Source organism: Gasterosteus aculeatus, chromosome 18 (genome assembly GCF_964276395.1).
Source record: "Gasterosteus aculeatus chromosome 18, fGasAcu3.hap1.1, whole genome shotgun sequence".
In the NCBI taxonomy this organism is placed as follows: Eukaryota; Metazoa; Chordata; class Actinopteri; order Perciformes; family Gasterosteidae; genus Gasterosteus; species Gasterosteus aculeatus.
The window spans coordinates 9553821-9574244 of NC_135706.1; the positions used below are offsets into that span (position 1 = coordinate 9553821).

The window sequence follows — 20424 nt, forward strand, 5'->3', positions numbered from 1 at the left end:
CCCCCCCCTCAACAGACATAAAGGGTCAAGGGTCAGACACATCCAAGCTCTCCCATGATCAAACGCTGCACTGATTCAGCCCCCAGTCGACCCGAAATAAACAAATCAAATCAAATCAACCATTGCGTCACCACGGAGCATAGAAATTGTTCAGATCTCAGACATACGTGAGCGCATATTTTCTCCTTCTCTTTTGCCCTTTTTTCTAAACTTGTAAGGCGAACTTCTGGCAACATTTGGTTTTTCAAAAAAACGCAGCAGCAGCCAAACATGGCCCCATTCAACCAGAAAGTCATTGATAGGAAGCATGAACCGCCGAGGAGTCTGGGAGGCCCGCGCAGGCCCGAGGTCACACCGGCACTCCACAATTAGCCCACAATCAATCTGTCTCTCACTGAGTTTTCCCGTAGCACAGGCCAGCCATTCGGCCTTGTGCCGAAGGTCCGGGGCGCAGGATGGTTTAGTTTAGTCTAATTTGGTTTACGTGCAGGCGGTGTTTATTGGACCAGAAAACCATTTGTTATCTGTTTCCTCTGGAGGAGCAGCCATGAATCAATCTCGCTACAGATGTACAAACACAGAAGCGCCCCGGTGATTACTCCAAATAAATACAAGTACACACATACACAAGCACTTATGCATGAACACACATAAACAAACGGAGGCGGCGGTGGATGTGCACTTGCACACACACGCACACACACACACACAAAACTATCACGAAAAAAAAACGCAATTGTGCACAAACAGAGAGACGCGCTCTTGCTTTGAGAGAAGTGGTCATTTGAACATCGAGGCTACGTATGTGTTTTCTGTGATGTGTGGCTCTTACAATAATAAGTCGTGCTGTAATTGTGGATCCCAATATTTAGAGCCCACCCATATGCAACGATAAATCAATATGACAACGTAGGGCAGTGATGAAAGGCGGACAGCGGTACCCACTGAGTTAGTCGCAAAAGGCGAAAATCAACATGTGGTTAGAAGGTTACAGGTTCAGTCTGGGTGAGTATGTTTTCCTTCCTTGTCAAAATAAAACAGGTAAAGTGTGCCGATGGATTTGGTTTTATTTGCTCATGTTTTTAGATATCCCCATCTGGGCCTTCAGCTGCAACCTTGATAACGAAAGTGATTTTTTTCTTTGCAGAGAATTGAAAAATGAGATTGTAAAAACTCGACGGCGGGGTTTTATTTCTGGAACGGTGTCTGGGCTACCCCGAAGAATGTGAATAGCTTTTCTTTTCTCCATAGAAAGTGGTTCCATTGAATATGTATATGTATATATATATATATATATATATATATATATATATATATTTATATATATATATATATATATATATATATATATATATACATATATGGCTGGTGCCGTGGGGGACTTAATGTCCTGACCATGAAAATTTCCATCCCCGGTGTGAATCCGGCGAGGACGACCTTTCTGTACGTTGGAACATTCATCCTGTTCTCCGATCTCTTTTCATCTCTCTCCGGCTCAACCTCACTCGTCTCCTTTGCCCTTTTCATTTAGATGTTTGTGAAGAATACCCTTCGTTGCGCTTCGTGCCCACGTTGAATCACCTTGTCTCTCTCTCTCTCCGTCCTCTATAAAGCCCTTTGTAACGGTTTTGAAAAGTGCTCCGCGAGTGACTCACTAACAGCTGTGCTTCTTTAAAACGCGAGGTGTGTAACACGGTGAGTGAGGTGGCTGTTGATATGCAAACATTAAACCCTGATATACTGTCACACGGGGGCTCGGCGGCGAGTCGGGGCTGGTTTGGGACCTGCAGCGTGGCCTCAACGGCTCGATGTCGTGTTGCGCAGGAGTTCGGGCTCCGACAGGCACGTGGCCGACGACGCTTGGCACAGCGGTCACGTGGCCAAAAAGCTCGCCTCAGAACAACAGCTTCACAGTGACATATGACTTACATAAGAAGACCGCACTTCTGTTCAACAAGGGCACTCAAAATCAACATGGACCGAGGAAAGGCCGAGCTAAAGGTCGACCGAAGGGAGTGAATGGATGTCAGCACACATACGTGGAGTGTTTCTATAATGCCAACAGGAAGGTGAACTTTATTAGCTGGATCTGTTTTTAATAAATAACGCTTCTTCCCACTGTTACCGCAGTATTTTATATCACTGCCTTTCTAAAATATGTTATCTCTGCTTTTTTCTCTTCTTCTGTCTCCTTGTTTTTTCTTTCTTTTTCGAAGGTGCTGTGTTGTGCAGCCAAGGCCGTTTCTTCCTCAGAACATTCTCTTAAATAGGCTATTCATGGATTCTTCAATGAAACCCTATTACATTTGTGTGTGTGTGTCAGAGAGAGAGAGAGAGAGAGAGAGAGAGAGAGAGAGAGAGTTGAAGAAAGAGAAATAAAGAGAGGGAAAGGTATTCCGGGGGCCGGGCTACAGTACCATCTGTATGCAAATCTCCCTCAGACTTTGGTAAACTTTGATCAAACACTCTGGCCTCCTTTTCTCTCCCTTTCACCCTCCCTCCCTCCCTCCCTCCCTCTCCTGCCTCCCTGTGCACTATGTGCTCTGCAATTACTGTAGCTCCACAGCTCTTTGTCAGGGATGCATATTACTCAGCTTGGGCAATGGGTTCCCCTGAGGAACTGCCCCTCGTCCTTCACCACACACACACACACACACACACACACACACACACACACACACACACACACACACACACACACACATATGTTTCCGGCCCCAATACCTCCTGATACCCTCCTTATACAGGCTCTTTTACCTACGAAAACCCCAACACTCACCATTTCTAAGCACCTGCGAACACGCCGGACCCCCAAACAGATGGTGACACACACACACACACACACACACACAAACAGAAAAAACTCCCCTCACAGATAGCAGGGCTCTTGGCAAATGGAGCCCCGTGTGGCGCAGGGTGACGGGCATGCCTTTGTGCAGAGGTTGGGCACATTGAAGGCAAACACACACACACACACAGCAGGCATTGTTTCCTCCATATGGTAAGGTTAACATGTTGAATACAGATTGGGTGTCCGACAGGACAATAGACGTGTTTGGACAAGTGCTGTCAATTGATGCGAGCGGCAATCAAGATCTCAAAACAGAGGACGAGACGCACGCGTGCAAAACACAAACACAAACACGCCACATCATCTCCTGTGTCGCTTTAACGTACATCCGCCAGCGGGGGGTAAGCCCATTAGAGTTGTGCTTGTGTGTGTGTGTGTGTGTGTGTGTGTCTGGGAGGGCAGCTCCGGCCGGGCAGTCAGTGGGCAGAGGGATAATGGGTATTAATCGGGGAAAAGCCACGGCCATATGTCTGTTTATGGGAGACGTTCCCTCAACGCCAGCTCCCTATATGCTCAACCAGCCTAATTTCTAAGAGTAGTTAGATTAAACAGGGTTGAAGTGTGGGGGGGGGGGGGGGGGGGGGGGGGGGCTGCGCGTTCCGATATCTTACACTGAGATGCCACTGATGCCATCCGAAGCAAACTGTCGTTTTTTTCATTTCCATTTTCTCTTCTCCTGCATGTTATTGTCCGTGAACTTGTTTTCATCCTATAAGCGAGCAGGATAAGCCATCAGGCAGATGGCAAGGGGAAGTCCCAGAAGAGGACACACGCACACAAAGACACGAGATCCTGCGCCTGCACGCACGCTCACGTGCACGGTAAAGTAAGCGCACAAAGGCACCCAAACCCACCAGACTGCTGTTACGTAATCCAGCAGTTCTACTCCCCCGGCAAGAGTCTCAACTGCAGAACAAAGTCATCAGTCTTCATATGGCGCTGCCTCTCACTGGGCGAACATACCTGTGGGCCGTTCCTCCCGCGTGGATGAACGTGGAGTGAAAGGGGTTCAATGTGAAGAGGGTGGCAGTAAAAGAGCCAATTTGGAGGGATTTGTTCCGTCCTGTGAACTGTCTCTAAGTAACTTAACGTTTCAACTGATGAAGTGAGAGTCGCATGATGCTGAGCAGTCATTGTTTTTATGTGTAAATTCAGTCATTTCCAGTATGTGTTTTTGATGTCCTGGTAATTCCCTTCTCCGCCAGCCTCTTTCTCTGTGAAACACGCCGTCGTGCTGAATGGCTACTCGGACCGTGGCAACAGATTTCCCTTTCAGCCATCTCCAGAGAACGCCCGGCCAGACTCCTGAGTGGCACATATTTGGGCTTAGGCCCGGCACTGGAGGCACAGGGGGAAAAGGAGGAAGGAGAAGGAGGAGTAGGTGAGGAGGAGGAGGAGGAGGAGGAGGAGGAGGAGGGCCAAAGCCATGTGGCTGATGTTGGTAAACAGTATCCAGCCTTGTCCTGGCATGGTGGCAGGCAGGGGGCACAACGTCGGAGATATCATGAGCCCCCCCCCGGGCCACACACAGACCGGGACAAAAGGTGGACGCACACATACAGACATTTGCATTCATACGCACACGCACACGCATGCAGGCAGAAAGACACGGACTACTAACAGACAAATAAAAGACTCGCTCTCTGTGTCTGCCACTCAGCAGCTGCTGCAGTTTCCATGGCAACGGCCTGAACAATGTAGTAGGAAGGGCTCTGCCGGGGAGAGAGGGAAAGAGAGAGGAGAGCGTGTGTGTGTGTGTGCGTAGGTGTGTGCGTGGGTGGGTGTGAGAGGCTACGGAGGGGGAGGAAGCCGCAGGGTGCTGAGACAGAAGACACTCTCTATTTCTTTGTCAGGGTGGATCTTTGGAGAACAGCAAAACAAATACGGAAATGTTGAGGCAAATGAAAGAAGTAAACAGAGAAGGAGACAGATATGAACGGGGGGGGGGGGGGCTGACGCTGATGTCCAGCAGAGTAAAAGATCCACACACAAGGGCCAAGGTGAAGATTTTATGATGTCTATTTATTTTTCAAAATGAGGTATTTCAAAAGTGCTATGAGTTGCAGCACTAAATGTACATTTTAAAAGTCATAAAAACAAACATCTTATATCCGTTTACCCAGTTCTATGCACCCGATAGTTACAAATATAAACAAAAGAGGGATAAAGAAAAAGGCCAGGTACATGATAGAACACATTTGCTGTACAAAAGAATTATTTGAGATAAAAGAGAAAAAAAAAGACAAGAGATAAAGTGATGTCTAACTCATTTTCATACGAAAATATAAGTATCAAATTTAGTATGTATCAGTTTCACACTAAAAGCATACAGGTGTGTAGAATTAGTAATATGATACAATACAAAGGAAAAGAAGCTAAAAAAAAACAATATATTGTTATATTACAAGTTTCATGACTTTCAAAAATTGAGGCCTTACAGTACTTTTAAAGGTATATAAACTTCCAGTCTGGTTATTGGCAGCTTCCTGACACGTATAAAAAAACGAGGACAAAATGTATTAAAAAACAAGGCAGATCTGAGTTTATTTTGTCTGTACACTATTGTTATATACAAAAGTGTCGACTAGCAAAGGTGCACAGTTTTACATCCACTGACTTGGTTGGAGCACCAGTGTGAGAGAGGAGTGAGAGAAGAAAGAGAACCTGTAGTGGCATCGCTTGTGTGACCCAAAAGTCGGTACATAGTCTCTTCAGTTTTTTTGCAGTGGTGAAGGCAAAAGTAAGTGTGCACTGCGTCTGGTACGTGAACTCTCCAAGCAAAGTGCCCTCTTATACCCATCCTCGTGGGAATCCCCCGATTCCAGGCTGGTGTCACAGTGAGTACAAAAAAAACAAACTAGATACAAATGATATATAAAATTAAAAAAAACGGAGGGAGCGAAGAGGAAAACAAGGTCCCCTCTCCTTCCTCAGTCTTTTTTTTTATCTCTCCTCAATGTGACTGGATTGAAAAAGTAAACCCTAAACATTCTTAACGTCAACAAATGTGCAAAAAAAGTGGCGGCAGTGAAAGTCCGAGCATCCCCTCCCTGGCCGCCCGCTCCTCCTCCTCTCCCCCAGGTGTGTGTGTGTGTGTGTGTGTGTGTGTTGGCATCTGAAGATAAACGTCCTCCCGGAGACCTTTGTGTGTGCACGTGTACACCAGATAAGCGGGCCTATGTGTGTATGCATGGAGTTGAGGCGGGGTGTGAGGGGGTCGCAGAGGGCAGGGCCTTAGAGGTGGAGGTGGGGGGTGGGGGGGGGTCGTCCACGGTATCTGTGAGTGTTCCTGTGTTGTAGTGGTTGTGTGTTAGCGAGTCCTGGCCTGCTCCAGCCTGCGCATCAGCTGCTGCCTGCGGGCCTTGAGCCTGTCCTTCTCCTGCTGCAGCCTCGTGGCCTCCGTCTCCAGCGAGCTCACGTACTCGGTGGCCTTCTTCAGGATCAGCACCTTGGCCGCCTTCTCGTTGTGCGCCAGCTCCGGCACGTGGTCGCGCAGCGTCAGGAAGCTGGAGCGCAGGTCGTTGCGGCGCTGGCGCTCCAGGATGTTGTGGTTGCGCCGGCGCTCGCTGTCCTCCGAGTCGTCGGAGCTGCCGCGCGGGCTGCTGTCCCCGCTGGCGCTGCGCTTGCTGCGCGGCCCCGACGCGCCGCCGAACGAGCTGCAGGACGTGGAGGAGGACGAGGAGCACGACGAGATGGTCCTGGCCGGGGGTCGAGGGGCGTCCAACGTCCTTTGCTTCTTCGGCGGCGGGGCGGGGTCGTCGTCCGAAGTGTACGGCGAGGGCGCCGCGTAGTTGTGTTGCTGCTGGTGGACGGTGCTCCTCTTCAGGATCAGCTCCTGGGGGGCTCTGCCGACGAACCGGCTCACCACGCCGGACCCCCTCGCGTCTTGGCTCTTGGGGTGCACGGAGATGGTGACCGTCCCCGCCGCCATGGGGGACGCCTTGTTCATCGTGGAGCGCCTTTTCTCCACCGTTACCACGTCAATCTCCTCCTCCTCCTCCTCCTCATCATCATCGTCCTCATCCTCCTCCTCTCCTTCTTCGTCGTCCTCCTCGTCGTCGTCGTCGTCGTCTTCGTCGTCGTCTTCCTCTTCTGGGAAAGGGAAAACAGAACGTGAGTGACTTAACCCCTGTGACACACCAAGCATCCCCCACTCTGTCATCCTTGTATCAGCAGGCGACAGGTATGTACGAGAGTGAGATCTCCACGGCGGGAGCGACAGCGTTGCTCAACAGAACCCTCTTAATGCTTAGTGTCAGTAACTCCCCAACTAATCTACTCGGCAGGCGTTGACACGTTGAGTCTCAGCGCTGAGCAGACAGGCTGGATCTCTGCCCCCCCCCCCCCCCCCCCTCGCCTTTGAAAAGTCCCTTAATCTTCTCCAGGGAGACGAGACAGCTTCAGTCTGATGCCTTCGGTCTATCGTGGAGCCCACCGTCACTGCGGCGGGTTGGCGAGGCGGTGAGAACTTCCGTTTAACGTTGACCTCTGATGAAGTCAATTGCAAAATGAAACATCTTTTTTTTTTTTTCTCCCAGCTGAGCACTTTGTCTTAACCCTCCGCTGAGTCTTATCGTGGACCGGCGCCTTTGAAGATGGGAGGAGGTGGCCGATGGCGAGGCGGAGTGTGAGGCCCAGTTAAAATGCCTTCGTGATAATGGCTCTCATTATCAGCTCAGGAGCATCTGAAGAGTGTGGCATTTTACAGCTTACAGTAACCCACTTCAGACACCACTGCACCAGGGCACTGTCTCAAAACACTCACTGAACACACACACACATACACGCAAACTCAATCCTGCCCTGTCATCAAAACAAAACTGGGCACAGCTGGGTGGATGAGGGGGCGTGGCCGCCACATGTGAAGCAGATTGATGTTCCATTCTCGGATGGGAACGGCTCATCTACTGGAGCTGGAAAGCCCACAACTGGGAGGAGGAGGAGGCCGTACAACACGTCTATCTGGGAAGTGGAAATAGTCGTAGGGTGTAGTAGGAGTAGGGTGTCCATTGTTCCATTGCAGGGCCCAATAAACAGGAATACTGGCCTAACTGTGGGGAGAAGCTCGCATTGTCCGCCCTCTAAAGTCCCGTCTCTTTGATGAGAGAAGAAACAAGGCCCCCGCCGCACAAAGAAGGACGCGTCTTAACGCCGCGAGTGGCGGAAGCGCATTGGAGCGGCGCTTCGCGCGCAGGGTGGCGGGGGCGGCAGGCGATCGGATCACCAGCCTTTAAGCCCGAGAGCTGGAGCGGCGCCAGGGAGACAGCTGTCGCGATGGAGGGCCACCCCCCCCACCTAAAAGAAGAAGCCAGGGCCCTCCTCCGTCCGCTTTTCTTCGCAGTGGAGGAGGTGTTTGGCAAGGCTGGCAGAGTGAACCCTCTGTGCCAAGCTCGAGGTCTTTGTAGTGCTGTTTCACAGCGAAAAACACGCTGATAAGGACTCGTGAGTGTTTGTTTAGGGAACGTGTAGGCGGTAATAGACGAGAGATGAAGTCTTGGGGCAATTAAGGTACACACAGCACTCATTTCCCAATGAAAACACACTGCACCGTCAACGTTAGACCTACACAAATGGGATCTGTGTATTGTATATCTGGGTGTACAGCTTGATCATTTTAGCTTATCAGCTGAACCCAAGGCAGCAGTTTGTACCAACGATCCGAAAGAAGGGCCAATTTCTCACCCGCTGTTGGCAAATTGTCCCTTAATGAAAGCCTCGGTGGCACTTTTGTCAGTTCATCACATTGCTGAACACCTTTTTCATCCCACAGCCGGGTGGCACCGCAGTCACTAACTGTGGCTGCTTTTTGTTTTGGCTCCGAGGGCAACCGAGTTCAGCAAGGCGCACAATTCCCCCATTTTACCGCCATCTGCCGGATGAAGAGCCCGCGGATTGGCGGATTACATAAACCTGGCTCACTGTGTTACTGGTCCACCGCGAGTGTGTGCGTGCGTGTGTGTGCATGTGTGTGTGTGTGTGTGTGTGTGTGTGTGTGTGTGCGTGTGTGTTTGCGCGTGTGTGTTCGTGGAATGCAACGAGATAATCCGATCCGTGCAAATCATTATTAACAACAAGATGATTATAATAAAACAACAATAACAATGCCGGTACTTATTGTGTAGTAATCGGAATGCAATGCTATTGCAGTGTTGGAGGTGTTTTCTTCATAGAATTATTATTATTTTTATTTTTTTTATAAAATAAAATCCAGTCTTTAATTTCTTACCGGAGTCACTGGGAGCGCATCCCGGGTTTGTGGGCGTGTTAACGGTCCCGGTTGAGTCTCGGCTGCCGTTCTTCTTGTTGACCGGGAAAGGGAAGACCACGGTGGGGTCCACGCACTCCGTCACCGGACTGCGGCTCGCCACCTCCGGTGCTTTGACGCACGCGCTCCTGCCGCCCGCGGTGGCGGTGGAAATAGCCTTGCCCAGTTTCTCGGTGACCACCCGCTCCAGCTTCTCCCTGGCGGAGAAGCCGCTCCACATACAGTCCTGGATTATGATGTTGCTGGGGTTAGTATCCAAAGGGGAGCCAAACAGGTCCCCGTCGTCGGACGCCCCCCATATATCGTCCTCGGGCAGCAGCAGGAGCTCCGATGCCCAGTCCAGCGGGTCCCCGAGACCGAAGCCCAGAGGGTCTGCTTCCGCGGAGGCAGTCGCCGCATCCCCCGGTAGCGCGGCCCGGCTCGGGGAGAGGGGCGGAGTGGGTAACAACTCGAATTTCTTCCAGATGTCCTCCCCCGGTGGCGCGGAGTCGGGACCACAGAGGTAGAAGTCGTCCTCGTCCGGGTAGAAACACGGTTGTAAGGAGTCAAACTCCAAATGGGAGTTTTTACTTACGATCGCCGGCATTCTATCCCACAATCGAAAAACCTGGAAAGGAACAAAAGATACTTTAGTCTCCAAAAGGGACGAGCGTCTCTCCCCGTGCACTCTTTCACACCTGAATACTGCGCTCCAGGAAAGAGCATGGATCAAAGCCCACACACAGACACACGGTCTGCTCCTCGCTCACCCCTCCGTGGGGTTTAAATCCCACATAAAATGTCTCAGGAGAATGTGCGTAAATGTGACCCGTGACGCACGGAGGGTGCAGATCGACGCATTGGCTCACTGCTGACTAAACATGGCAGAAAATGTCACTGAGACACAAAAAAGAAAGTGTGTTTACAAAAAAAACAAACACATGAGATGACATTACATCTAATAGACATTCCGCTTTGTGTGTGTGGAAAAAATAACAATAATAAATAACAGCCCGCCTCTGTATTTAACCGCTGGAATTAAACGATGCTCACCTTGTCCTGACTTGGGATAATAATGTGCGAGCCAAATATTTCTCGTAACTCGCAATCAGTAAAGCAGACACCAGATTTGGAGCAGTCATCTACTCGGGGAGCACAGACAGTCCTCTGACACACATTGCGCCCGGCTTTACCGTGTTATACACTCGATCTGCGGGAGGGGAGCAGACTCCGCCCCCCTCCCCGGGCGGGAGGGGGGCGGAGCAGTCGGGCTTTTGGGGGGGTTTGATGCGGCGCGGCGGACGCGGTTGTGCTGGGAGCTTTTTCCTTCAAGGTGAATCGAGAAAACAGCCAAAACACTGCACGCGGGAACGAAAGCGACGAGGAAGGAGATCGAGGAGACGTAAAAGAAACACAATGTATTTTATTGACAGCCTCAGTACAACTGCCCCCCCCCCCCCCTACTACCCACACCTTTCCACTGGGATGTCCGACCCAGGATCAACCACGAAACAGCGCAGGTAGTGGTTTGAAGTCTTGCTCAGCTTGCTCAAGGGCACTACAGCAGGCCGGGTGCTACACTCACCCGAGGGGCATCAACCAAGTGAAGGACATTGCTTTTTTTAAACCAACCCCCTACAAATAAAGGTTCCCTCTCACACACACGACCCTTACATGATGCATCTATTACACATTGGAGTCTCAAATTAATTGTTTGGTTTAAGAGATTGAAACAAAATAACCTGACCTTGATTTGGTTAAAACGTTGTAAATGCAAACGGAGGAATGCTTATTTCTATTTGTGAAACACGCAAACGCGAGCTGTTTATGAACACGCACTGGTAGCAGCGATGCGGTACACTGCCCACCGGCCTGTGGGCCTCAGCAGCCCGTTCTCTCTTTTGTCTGAGGGTCATCCAGCATCCCCTGGATGAAAAGGCCCCACTGCGCCCTCACACGGACGCGCGGGGAACCACAGCGGATCCTCGCACCTTCTTCACCCCAAACACGGCGAGACAAAGACACGAGGGCACAGGGTCCTCGCAAAATGAGAAAAACAACAACAACAACAACAACAACAACAACAAGGAGATGGCAAGGAATGTCAGACAAATCACACGTCGGGGAAACAGCTTGTGGGTTCGGGGAGGATTCATCTGCGTCCGGGACAGGAGGTCCCGAGAAGATACATGTTACGTAAGCCTGAGCGGTGGTTGTAGCCTGGAGTCATTCCCATTCCCTTTTCTAATGACAGATAAGTTGGAATGGTGCATCTGTAATTATGCAAACAGGCGTACACGCAGGTCCTTTATACTGACTCATTCAGGAAAAACGTTTTCCGAGCGGATTCCACGTCAGCTGTGAGCTGCGAGAGTGACAGTTTATTTGGCAAGCAGAAATAGATGATAACAAAAAATAATTTGGAGGATAAAAATAGATTTTAATTTTAACTTTACGATATTTTGGTTTTACAAGATTTACTGTATACATTAATACATATCAAGACGCTATTTCTAGATGAATAAAGATGTATTTCCATTTATTTGATACCATAAACCTTTTATTCGTTGCTGACTTCAAACAACCACATGCGTCAGCCAGCGAAAAAAGTGAAAATCTGCAGCTGCTTGGTCTACAAAGTGGGAATCTCGGGGAGTTTCCTGGGACTGGCGATTGCTCCCAGGAACTTGGGAAACAGTTTGGGATTCAAAGAAACTCCCCACGGGCCCCCGGGTCCACCCTGCTCTTTGGCTCCTGCTCAAACTGACCCTCTAACAGCGGCAGAAGCAGCTTCCTCCTCTGTCCGAATGGCAAAGAGGGGGAGTGAGAACAGTATAGGGAAAGTTTTCCTCGTGTCCAGTCAGTGCAGATGCGCCAGGACAGGAAGCTGCGTGCATGCTGCTGCTTTTCAGTGGACCAGAAGATTAAAGAAGAAGGTAAAGAAGCCGATGGATGGATGGATTGGGGAAATTGGCATCAGAGTTCGCTCACAGCGAGACCACCTTAGATAAACAAGAGCCCTCCCCCCCATTAAGTGGACACAGGCGTCAGCCAGAAGTGCACTAGCGTCTTTGCCTGTTGTTTTTATGACAGTTGTGGCGTGCCCACACCCCCTTCCCGCCACTCACAACTGGACCGGGACATGGGTGGTTAAGCAATCAGGCCAGTTTTGATAAAAGATTCCTAAGTCACCCTTGTGGATAGTGCAGACAAGCGTATTGTGGGTAAAAACAGCTGCAGTGACATCAGGACGGGCTGGTTGGGTTAGAAAAGAAAGCACGCACAACATATCAATATTTAACGCTGTTTATAGTGGGTCATTTTTGGTGTCATGGCTTTGTTTTCATCAGAAACATTGAGGGATACAACGACGGATACAGCTCAACCTCGTGGTTGTATTGCTCTTTAACGGATGCCGACCGACGTGTTAAACGTTGGAGAAAGGACAGTCTCATGCTTTATTTACAAACATATGTACAACATATATATTATGGCCATGTTTATTATTACGAACCCAGATTCAAAGTGTTATGCAGGCCAGTTTATTCTAACAGCCGGCCTCCATCGAGCTGTTGTTCAACCAGGTGTTAATGTTTTCCCCAAAGCAACTTAGCAGCAAACCTCAGTCCAGCTTTTGCATCCTGGATGGGTTTTGCCTTTTGTTTGTTTTAATAAATACGGAGGTGAGAGACACTTTATTTGACTTCATTGACTGTAACATGTGGGTTTTGTTTGTCACCACGAAAAGCAGTTGTTTAGATAACTGCACCTCGTCGTTGTCCATGACCCCCGGGTGATGATTCAGGTAAGAGGCGCTGCCAGTGATGACTTCACCAGGCTCTTGCGGTTGACTTGGCCTTGGAGAGAAAAGCACGAGCGAGTCGCAACAAATCCCTGAGGAATTTGAATCAGATCTTACAGTAATAGAAATTCCCTTGTGAAAAACCTTATGAAAACCTTTTTTTTTTCAAATATAAATCAATATGACACACACACAGGGAGAAAACTTTTTTTTTTCTCCCATTTTGGGGGATTCTTTCCCATCAGGTCTATTTTGGGAAAATAAGCTGGTAGAGGAAGTATTTTGGCTTTTTTGATAAAAGTGTTCTTGTATATGAGCTGTTAGATTTGCCTCCGAACTGTTTTACCTCCAATCCGTACCTGTACAATCATACCAGTACTTCATATGATTCACGGAGTATACGAACAGGACTTTTTCCTCTTGAATAATGGATCTGTATGTTTTTGCCAGGATTTCTCGAGCAGTTAATCCTCCTGGTGTCAGATAGCAAATGTTGAATATCGATAAAGAGGCGCGCGCCTCATGGGAAACTAACAGAACATATTGCAGGGATGTCCAATTCATCACCAGAGCTTTTACATAGATATGTTTCACGAGTGAGAATGTCAAGTACTTTTTAGATATGTATCATATCTCTGCTGCTGCGCTTTCATTGTGGCGTTAAGGAAACCTAGGACACGTTAACTGGGAGAAATGCAATAACCTACCAGTAGACTATATGAGAAATGCGTTGAAGATTTCACGCAGATGGTCTCCAGGCATTCTCACCGCGTGATAAGATAGGAAGCGAAATGCACGTTTCCACATCGGAAAAGTCAAAGTATAGATTAGAAATAACCGTTATAATAAGAGAGGACAAACGTTCTGACAATAAGCGTTGTATTTCCTTCCTTTCATATTTCCACGTGGCGTCACGGTCATTTCTGCCTATTCATTTATTGCATTGATCGGCAGCACCGGTTCCCCATTGGAGCGTAAAAACGGGAGGTAATTTTGCCTCCCTGTTGTTGCACGGATCACATTACTAGTTATAGATCCGGTCGCAGCCATGAATCGATGAGTTTGGCCCTGAAGGTGAACATCATTAGGAGGCCTGACGATCAAACGGAAATCAATATCAGTGATGGATTAACAGATTGGGCATCAGCAACACGATCCGGTCGGTTTGACGGGGACGTCTCAGAATGAGAGAGAGAGTCCTTCTGCCAGCTCGCTCGCAGTCACTCAGACGCTGTATCCCCCACAGACAGGGTGCCCGCAGACACCCACTCTACCCCCCCCCCCCCCCCCCAAGACTCTGCCCACTTTCAGAAACCTCTCCCAACTGCCCCGAGAGCAACGCTGTGGCTCGACTGTTTAAAGAGTCGCGCGTAAATTTAGTTTTGCCGTGACAGTTTTACGGGCCCATTGTTGCCCTTTGTGAAGAAAAAAGAAAAGAGGAGGCTTCGGTGAGTTTGTAGGGTCGTGAATCAGGGGAAGGAAGCCTTATTTAACTGATGTTGATGTGGGGGTCAGTCACACGGACAGGAGATCCACAGCTTGTTAAATTAACCCATATAAGTGTTGCCATTCGGGGGCCCAGCTCTCACGTTGAATAGTTTGTTTCCAACAAAAAGCTCTCAACAAATAATTTGCTGCGTGTACAAGAATTAGACTTTTACTCAGCCTGGTGCGTCTGTTCATTTCAACACAGACGTGCTGTGAATATGTTAACGGTCGTCGTGTTGCACCTCACCTGACTGGTTGTGCAGCTGTTGCTTAGCTTTGATAGAACGACAGATAGCAATACAATAGCAGCGCGAGATGGAGAGCCGATGTGGGTTTGAGGGGAAGAAAAGTAGCCAGATACCGTCTTGTTTATTGTGATTAACACCGATGGAGGCAGAGATGTTGTGTTCACTCCAAACAGACTCACTAGAGCGCACTCCAGTACACAATCACCATTGAATTTGCTCTCTAACTTTAATCGGCGCATGCTCACGTACACGTAACCCACAGCCCGCAGGAAAGAACAGAAAGAAGTCCTTGGCCCTTGTGAACCCTGCAAAGCCCTCCGGGAGGTCAATGAGCTCTTTTTTCTTTTTTTTTACCATTCTCCTCCTCCTTTCTCTACCCGTCTTTATCTCACTGCATTTGTTTTGATCATTTGGGGTCATTAGCCAGATTAAATGTTTGTCTGCTCACAAAGACAGATGGTTAATATGTTTCAACGCATCCATTTGTCAGCTCTCTTGTCCCTGGGTGCACCGCGTGTGAAAGGGGAGCTCGGCGTCTCAACTGGCATTTCAAGACTTACAAGCATTTCAACACCTCTGGCAAGAGAGGCCTTCGGTTTGTGTGTGTGTGTGTGTGTGTGTGTGTGTTGATGTGTGCGCATGCATGTGTGTGTCTAAATACATTCCTCCTCTAGGGTTGGGTTCCCGGCCTCCTGGTCGATATATCACCCAAGACATCATCAATGTGCAGTTTGCAGGAGAAAGAAACTGGAAGGTGCTCACTTCCTGCAAACATGCTCCGTCCTGTCGCTCCTCTCCAGTCAGATTAGAGTGAGTTACGAGAATCAGGACCCGGTCAACGAAAGAAGAAAAAGCGTGAAGGGGAGAAGTGAACTCAATCCAACAGCGGGAATAATTTGCCTTGGAGGTGAGAAGAAGGAAACCAAGGCCATAAATTTGGGTTGAATGTTTGTGTTGACAGGAAGTGGTGTTGTTGGCACCATTTGAATGGTATCATGCGCAACACTGGGCTAAACAGGAAGTCAGCGGTCAAGGAAAATGCCCGTCCTAACAGCTTTTAGCTATCAGTGTCCAAAGGATCCATTTGTCCCTGTGATGAGTGATTTTTTCCTCCTGGGCTGGACCCTCCTGGTCTTCAGAGCTCCAGGTTTTGCTCGTCATTTTGGTCCTCAAGATGTGTCACGTCTGCTGAGAGGTACAGCTTAGTCGTTGTTGTAGGAGTACTAGTATTATTAGGAAGGATGAGAGGATGGGATGTATGTGCAGAATCTATACAAAACATCTGCGGTACAAGTGAGTGCATGTATGCAAGCAAATGTATGTTGCTGGTAAGCATATGTTCAGTAAATTCACAAAATTAATTATATATGTATTGTATATGTATAGTTGAAAATGGCTTTTTAAATTCAGAAAACAGCGATTAGACTTTCAGACAGACCTAAAATGTTTAAAAAATTGAATCTAATTTTATCAAAACTAACTCTAAGCGAACACTCAGCCGCAGATAATAGAGATTTGAAGGATAATGAAATATCCAGCATTAAAGAGACAAAAAAAGAAAGCTGACGGAGCACAAGATAAAAACATTCTGATCCAAAGAAGCTGAAGTGTTTTCATGTGTAGAACAAAGTGAGACATCTCAGACACAACAAACGATCCTCTTCAAGTGTGTGCTCTGAGTGTGGGTGTTTGTGTGTTTGTGTGTGTGTGTGTTTGTGTCCTGGTCTGCGCTGACTCACCTTGAAATAAATCTGTGATGACCTACTGGGGAATATAAGTGTGTGTGCGCTTCACCTGTTTACTTACTGGACAAGTCACACAGCTAAATGTTATACTATTTGTTGTTGCGTCACTTGCTTTTAATGCAGCCTGAGGAAAGTAAACGGTACAGAAACAATAAAGAAACGCAGCGCTGCATGTAGATATCTAATGAATTATTCAACAAACACATTAGAGATTATTTGCATGACGTACGCCGTAGAACTGGACGTGCACATCAAGTTGTTTGGATCGTATACTTGGACGTGACGCAGGACGGTTTTAAAAGCCTTGTTGTTAGAAGGCAGTTAAGTCCTAATGAGATGTAAATGACAGCAGGAGGTGGTCTCCCGCTCACTCAATGGGACGCCCCTCCAACTTTGAAGTCCTGATTTTGGGGCTCCGCGGGTTGTCATGGCGATGCTCCCTCGTCCCCCCCCCTGACCGTCTCTGGTGAATTGGCTTTGATCGGAGTATTGACAGGCATGTGGCAGCCGCCCTCTCTCCCCCCCTCCTCCGCCCACCCCTCCCACATCCGAAGAAAGCGCTAAGAACCCAGACAGCCTGCGACGTACTGCAGTGGAAAAGCATTCTTCGTTTCCCAGTGGCATCAAACACCCACAATTCAGAGACAATTCACGCGAGGCATTTATATTTAGAAGCTTTTGTTTTTTCGGATTTGTTGTTTGTTAATGTATTCAGAGGTCAAACTGAAACAGGGGGGGTGGAGGGGGGCTATAAATAACTCATGGAAGGTGGTCGACGACGCTTTGCATGTAGCTCACGGTTTGTTTGGTGCCAGTGTGTCAGGGACTTTAAATCTGGCCACAGAAAGACGGTCGTCGGGGGAGAGGAGCCGCGGGCATCGGGTTCAGCCTGACCACCGGCAAGGTAACCTGCCAGACAGACCATGCCGCTCCATCTGCTCAGGCCGAGAGTCTATGTGTGTGTGTGTGTGTGTGTGTGTGTGTGTGTGTGTGTGTGTGTGTGTGTGGCAGTCACAAGACATGTCGCCCATCTTGCTGCGAGACAACGTGCACAGCAAAGCGCACAGCGTGGAAGAAGAGGGGCAGAGAGCCGGCAGAGAGGTTGGGGTCTTAGTCTTAGAGACGCCGAGGAGATGACACAGACCGTGAGCACAGGGACGCAGTGTTGTCCTGTCTTGTCATCATTGATCATGCTCAGCTGTCAATTGATGTCAATCTATGAGAAGGGATGGTCTTTCTGGATGAATTACTTACAGGCAAGTAGCCTACAGGCCTGCGACCTTTGTTCCCCGCACAAGGTCAACACCCTCCATCCTCCCAAAATGAGAAAAAAAAAGAAAAGAAAAACTCCTTCTCTCAAGACCTCCATCATGTGGCCCTTTAATCAATTAAGCCGCATGTTACATTCCTCTGGTGTGAAGTCACGCCAACATTTCCTCCGGGGGATTCTCTCTGGAATGACTTTTGCCCCCGTCTTTCTTCGCCCTGCGACTAAGTGCCTTCTGCCCCACTCGTTCAGTACGAGCGCGTGGCATTTGATTAGCAAGGAGGAAGTGGGTAGTGGCACATTGCATCTGTATGTGTGGCCGTACCTGGACTCAGAGAGATCAGTTGAACATGGGTGCCGTTATCTCCAGGACAATGGTGGGACGGATTAAAAAAGTATCATATGTTTCTGCAAAGTTTTAAGGTAATTTGGAATAAGAAAAAACACTGATTTGTTTAGAAAAAGAAGTCTTGTGTGCAGAAACAGCTTCCAGCTCATGTGACCCGCACTGTCCAAAACAAGTGGTTTTCTGTATTGTCAGGATTTCTCTGTCGGAAGGAATCTTTTTGGATGTGAACCAAACATTATTGTGTGGGGAGCAAAACCTGTGACCAACATGCAAACAGGGCGTTTAGATGCAGAGTCCAGATTTCACCACATAGTGATGTTAGCACTGGAGTGGATGAGCATGTAGAGTGTCAGACCTTCATGCAGGAGACTGGAGTGTAGTTAATTTAGTTAATTTTTGCCTTCTATTAACCTTCAGCTAATTTCCAATGGAAGCCCGTGACATCAGGCCAGCAAGTGACGGCAGACACTTTACTGCGTGGCGGTCGACACCCGTTAAAGTTAAACGTTTTTCAGGTTTTTATCCCCGTTCCAATGATGCAGTGAAGATGCATCATTAGATGCATCATTGGAACATAAATCATATGTTTTTGTCCCACCTCTCTCTCCTTCCGGCTAAAAAAAAACACCCAGTTCTCAGGGTTTTATAAGGTCTTAACTACCTAACCAAGCGATTGGACCACACTTAACCATTAACCCAAAACTCAGCCATTGTCGAGACAATGTATATGGCGACACATGGCCGCTTGGTTGCTTTCCTCGCTGGCGGTGTAAACATCGCATCTTTCCCAGCATCAGTAGCATTAACTATTTTTGTTGCTACTTGATAGCAGTGGAAAAGAAAAGGTTTGGGGTTGCAATACCAAAATAATGAAGTGAAAAAAGTTTAATTTCTAAAAGCTTGGGGAAACAGTTTGTTTGATCAACACCAGAAATCCACGGCCATAATACATTGAAAACTTATTTTAAATTTGTTATAATCTGCTCAAGGAATAAAATAATTCAAGTTATGAACCACCATAGATATTAGGCCAGATTCTAGGTCACAATGCATCACAGACATGTGGGATCAGAAAAGTGGTTTCATCACTAAGAGTGACACCTTTTGCACTACACATATCTATTCGATGCATTGTTAATGTAAAGAAGTAAGGACACCAATACACAGGTATAATCATTACAGTTGAAATGCCAACAGTGGTTCACAGGCATAGAGACATATGTTCCAATGTTTTCAAAGACATGAGGAATACTTTGCACCACTTTTGAATTGGCTCAGCAATGGAATGAAAGGTGAGAACATGACTGGTCACAAACGCATGGCTTGCACTGAAATGCCACTTGAGTGCTTCTCACTTTTGCCTTATTTTAACTGCGCAAGAAGTGGGCTGCATAGAGGGCAGTACAGTACAGTCTGGTGAGCGTTGAGCTCTGTACAAGTTACAAGGTTATTCTAATATGTCATTCAATGTGCACTATGCAAGTTCCGGCCCACTTAAGACCTCAGGTGTGCAGGAATTTCTGGAAAACATGCATGAGTTCAAGCGTCTCCTATAACGCATTCTGCTCCCTTTGCTGATTTGTCTTTCAGAAAGCACCATAACATGTGCATCGCTGGGGTGTTGGGATTGCGTTGTAATCTCAGTACCGTTAACAATGAGGCCTGATAGGGCCGTGCCTCAGTAACACTGCCATGTTCAGCTGCAAAAATGTGAGGCCAAATTGACAATAGCCCCACAGAGACGTTAAGCTTTATAATCTAATAAAATGATGACAAATGGAGTCTCTGAAACAACTTACTCGTAAAACTGATAAGAAGAGTCCCAGACAAAGGTTTTCAGCATAAATTAACCTGAGTGCAAGGTCAGGTCAGGTAATGTATAAACTCTTATTTCCTCGAACATTACTTTGCCCTCTCCATGCAAGCTCACGTCCTCTAAGACCTCGGTGTGTGTGGCTTTACCGTCGGCCGCAGAGGCCCATAATCACTCTCAGTAATCACTGTGCTAAATTTAACATGGGGGGGGGGGGGGGCAAGGGGAAATCGGGCCCAAATGAAAGGCTTTGTTATCTACTCAGTGCTCATAATGTAGATTATGAAACGGCACAGCGGTCTGATAAACATGGCGAGCAGCACGGAAAAAAAACATCTGCACGCCTGCTGGCCACACGGTAGCAGGGAAGACTTTATCCCACTGCCAAACTGACTGTGTGTGTGTGTGTGTGTGTGTGCGCGCATGTGCAAGTTTCTAGTAAACCCCTTGGTCATTAATTGTTTGGCAACGGGATGAGGAAACACTCGGTCCTTGAGTTACCTCGGGGACCGATTGTGTTTGAGTGGAGGAAAGGAGGGGAAGAGGGGTCGTTTTTTTGGGATCAAGAGGCAGTTGGTGGAGGACTAAAACGGGGGGAGAACAGGAAGACAGATCGC

The 20424-nt window shown here is 48.1% G+C and overlaps 1 protein-coding gene across 1 annotated transcript; it reads right to left on the bottom strand.

Moving 5' to 3' along the window:
* Positions 1–4852: 4852 nt before the first annotated feature.
* mycn (MYCN proto-oncogene, bHLH transcription factor) lies at positions 4853–10320 on the bottom strand. The gene is made up of 3 exons (XM_040161406.2): positions 10149–10320; positions 9078–9723; positions 4853–6943 (listed from the first exon to the last, which is right to left on the bottom strand). Exons 2-3 carry the CDS (start codon positions 9700–9702, stop codon positions 6162–6164), a joined length of 1407 nt encoding a protein of 468 aa, XP_040017340.2. The 5' UTR covers positions 9703–9723; positions 10149–10320; the 3' UTR covers positions 4853–6161.
* Between the last annotated feature and the right edge of the window lie 10104 nt (positions 10321–20424).

What these genes read in the sequence shown, in the direction of transcription:
- mycn (XM_040161406.2), bottom strand. Translation starts at nt 9,702, where the DNA reads ATGCCGGCGATCGTAAGTAAAAACTCCCATTTGGAGTTTGACTCCTTA. An exon ending in ATGCGCTCCCAGTGACTCCG is followed by an intron (nt 6,944 to 9,077) that starts GTAAGAAATTAA and finishes TCCCTTTCCCAG; the next exon opens with AAGAGGAAGACGACGACGAA.